At 35.0% G+C, this 3,671-nt stretch overlaps 1 protein-coding gene across 1 annotated transcript; it reads right to left on the reverse strand.

Annotated features, from left to right (window-relative positions):
* Window positions 1–608: 608 nt before the first annotated feature.
* Window positions 609–2,477, reverse strand: LOC106320822 (polygalacturonase). Its single transcript, XM_013759174.1, has 4 exons — window positions 2,318–2,477; window positions 1,919–2,224; window positions 1,318–1,836; window positions 609–1,050 (listed from the first exon to the last, which is right to left on the reverse strand). Exons 1-4 carry the CDS (start codon window positions 2,426–2,428, stop codon window positions 793–795), a joined length of 1,194 nt encoding a protein of 397 aa, XP_013614628.1. The 5' UTR covers window positions 2,429–2,477; the 3' UTR covers window positions 609–792.
* Window positions 2,478–3,671: the final 1,194 nt, after the last annotated feature.

Genomic DNA, 3,671 nt, shown 5'->3' on the forward strand with positions numbered 1-3,671 from the left:
CAACATCATCCAAGATTTCGTGTGTGTGTATTTGAGGTCGATGCCTCAATATGTTCGATCAGATTGTGGCATGGCCGATGGTAAAGAAGAACCAACTATCATGTTCGAGTACGAAGCATATTATGCCCAAGATCTTCATCACCCACGGATTGCAGAAAATTGGAGAGGTCCAAAGGACCTTTAGTAATGTCCAAATCATGGGGAGTAATGTGTGTTGTACTCTTTTTCCTTCACCATGGTTTTGTCCCAATTGAGTTTTTCTGGTAAGGTTTTAATGAGGCAACATTAAAGCACATTACAAGCTCTAAATGGTTATGGCATCCAAGAGGGAGTGTTATTAACCAAATTGTGGATGGCTCATAATCAAAATATTATGATTTGTAATCTTTCCATTTATCTATGACGGCGTAATCTCCTAGATAAGGAACCTGTATGTTATAAATAAAGAGAGACTTTTCCATTACTTTTATAACACTAATACAGTTAAATTAATGTTAAGGTTGAAATCAGATCTTATTTAATAATTTTAAGATTCTGAAAAAAAAAGATTGAAGTGTATAAAACTTACCGCATATTAATATTTTAAAAAGGAACAATCATACGCAGAATATACAATTTAGTTTTATTAATTACATCATTATGCACGCACACATATGTGTTGGCATCGAATATACATTTTTTTGGTTACAGTTTTCTAAAACTCACTCATATGTGACTTGAAAAAGGGTTAGAGAAAAGGAAAAACAAAATTGGATGTGAAAGCCCTAGTTTGTTGATCTGAGCTTCAACATTTTACTCTTTGCCAGGAGCCTTGACCACAGGTCCAACGCAAGCCTTTGGGTTCTGGGCTCCCACAAGCTTAGGTGTGACGTTTGTGCACTCGAAAGTGGGTGGACCGTCAGGTCCTGTGTACTCAATGTTAATGTCTCCAATCTCAACGTTCTCACATGGATGACCCTTGCTGCACAATAGTTTCACTGCGTCCTTGTTCCCTGATGTTCCTCTAATATTCCTGAAGGTAATGTCCACCAGCTTAATTGTTGATGGTTTCTGCAAATAAAAAAAACTTTGGGAATCATAATCATATATAGAACTCTATACGACCTTACTTGAACAGGATCTGTTCTATAGGTTCGTACCTCTGGTTGCTCAAAAAAAAAAAAAAAAAAGAACTCTATATGTAACCCTCTACCAAAATGGTGAATGCTAAATATCTAGAAAACCATCAGAATATAATATGTTTGCTGAACCACTTTATCCAATTTGATAGAATACGGTGATAGTGGCAAGACATAGAATCTAATAAAAGATACTTACGTTCTTGTTGCATTGGTTCCAAGGGCAGTACTCCTGGTCGATAAGGATTGGGTTGCTAACTTTGTTAAGGATGATATCCTCAAAATGAATACCGGCAGCGGTGGTGGTGCAAGCGGCAGATGGCCATGTCTTGATCCTCAGACCGTTGTCGGTTCCCTCGAGGGTACAGTTCTTAACCGTAATGTCAGTGACATCTTGCTCCCATCCGTACCTTCCAAGGCTTCCAACACTGATTCCGTGTCCTGGACCGCACACAACTTTCTCAATGAGGAGATTCTTCATCCCATCTCCCACGGAGATACAGTCATCTCCTGTGGCGATCTTAGTGTTGAGGATCTTGACTCCCTCACATCTTCCCAAATGGATACCGTCAGTGTTGGGGCTTTCAGCTGGAGCGATGATCTTGATGTTATCAAAGGTCATGTTCTTGCCGCTGATAACGTTGAAGTGGAAGTTTTTGGCATCTAATGAGGTTACGTCTTTTATCTCAGCGTTATCCACAAAATCAAACCTTACACTCTGAAAGATAGCATGCATCACTGAATTATATCATCTTTAAAAGAGCCATTGGTGTTAATATATTAAAGACAGAAACACCTACGATGGGAAGTTTCTTGCACTCAAAAGTCTTGTGGCAGTTATTGGCTTTCCAAGCTGCATTGCCTTCACCGTCAAATGTTCCACCTCCGTTCAACTTAAAACCATTAATTTTTTCGAACACAACCCATCTATCCTTTCCCTGGGTAGAGCCACCGTCAGCTTTGACGTTGCCTTGCAAGGTGAACTCGATTGGAGATTTGCATGGACCAGTCATCACGGTCTCACCAAGCTTGAAGTCACCTTTTGGGATCAGCACCTGGCTTGGTGCCGGAGCTTGGCATGCCGATGTGAATGCTTTAAGAACTGCCTGCAACAATAGCTCCAACGAGTATGTTAATATAAGAAATTGTTTACATATTGATTGGAATGCAAGTAATAAAAAACAAGTGAAGATACTAACCGCGGTAATATCAGAATTTGGAGGACCACCAGCGGTGAACACCTCAGCATTGGCTGAATATCCTAGCAAACATAGAACCAAAATTGTATAGATTCCCAAATATGAACCCATTTTTATTTATTTATTTTTATTTTTTTATTGTTTTTTATTTTTGTTGTCTGAGATTTTTACTACGCACCTGCTGCTTTATATAGTGCCTTAAATGGAGAGATATGTTGAAGGCCCCATACTTTCTCCCAACGTCTCATTTTTAGGATGTTTGACCCATTTTTAGCTAGGTTAGTTTTATTTTGAGAAATTAGCGTTCAGTTGTTAGGCATAAGACTTGTTCCACTCGTGTTTATAGCATTTGCATGATACCTCCATTTTTGGGAGGTTAATTTCTAGCCAACTTATGTTATTACATTTACACCATCTGAAAAGATATCAAATTGTTAGTAGAATTTTATAAGGTACTAGAACTTAAAGAAATTCGGGAGATTTACGTTCTGGTAATCCTGTTGTGCAAGCTGCATCAAATACATATGGACGTTAGCATTGGTTAGTTTTTCAAAATTGTTAGAGTACAGTAATTGCTTCGTTTAGAAAAATTACTACACCACATAAAAAAAACCATGGGGAATTTTTATATTTATCACTTCTTACTACTATTATTCATGTTTACAGCGACATTTTCAAAAATATATTCTTCATTAAGTAGCAAAAGACTCTTATACCATTGTTCTGTATATATAATAAATAATTATTTAAATAAATAAAAAATAATAAAAATAAAGATGAAAATAATTTTTTTATGTTTCCGAATTATATTTTTTTCAATTAAAACTTTTTATAATTTTATTCTTTATTTAATTTTTTTTCGATTTTTTTTTCAAAATTTCTTTTAAAAATCGAAAACTATTTTTGAATCTATTTTTTAATTTTTTAATATTTTTTAAGAATTTATTTATATATTTATTAGATTATTAAATTTCACATTCCAAAAACTTTACCTTATCCTTCAACTCTAAACCCTAAGTCTTTATTAGTTAATCCTATGATTATAAATGTCTTTTACTCTTTATTAAAAGTGATGTAAAATTGGTTACTACAAACATGAAAAATGGTATTATGAATATGGTATTTTTGGGAATTTTCTAAAAACTATCGGAATAATGGTTGGCACTGACAATAACAGTAAGTGTATGTAACAAAATGGATGATCAGAGAATAATAATATATTCACAAAAAACGTATGAACTATGTCCATGTGCCAAGACTATACATTTCAACATGTTAGAATGGCTTGTCATCATCTGTGATTAAATATGTTCTCGCAGTCAGGCATAAGTAAATATTTGCTATTAAAATAGTA

This window comes from Brassica oleracea, unplaced genomic scaffold (assembly GCF_000695525.1).
Source record: "Brassica oleracea var. oleracea cultivar TO1000 unplaced genomic scaffold, BOL UnpScaffold01081, whole genome shotgun sequence".
In the NCBI taxonomy this organism is placed as follows: Eukaryota; Viridiplantae; Streptophyta; class Magnoliopsida; order Brassicales; family Brassicaceae; genus Brassica; species Brassica oleracea.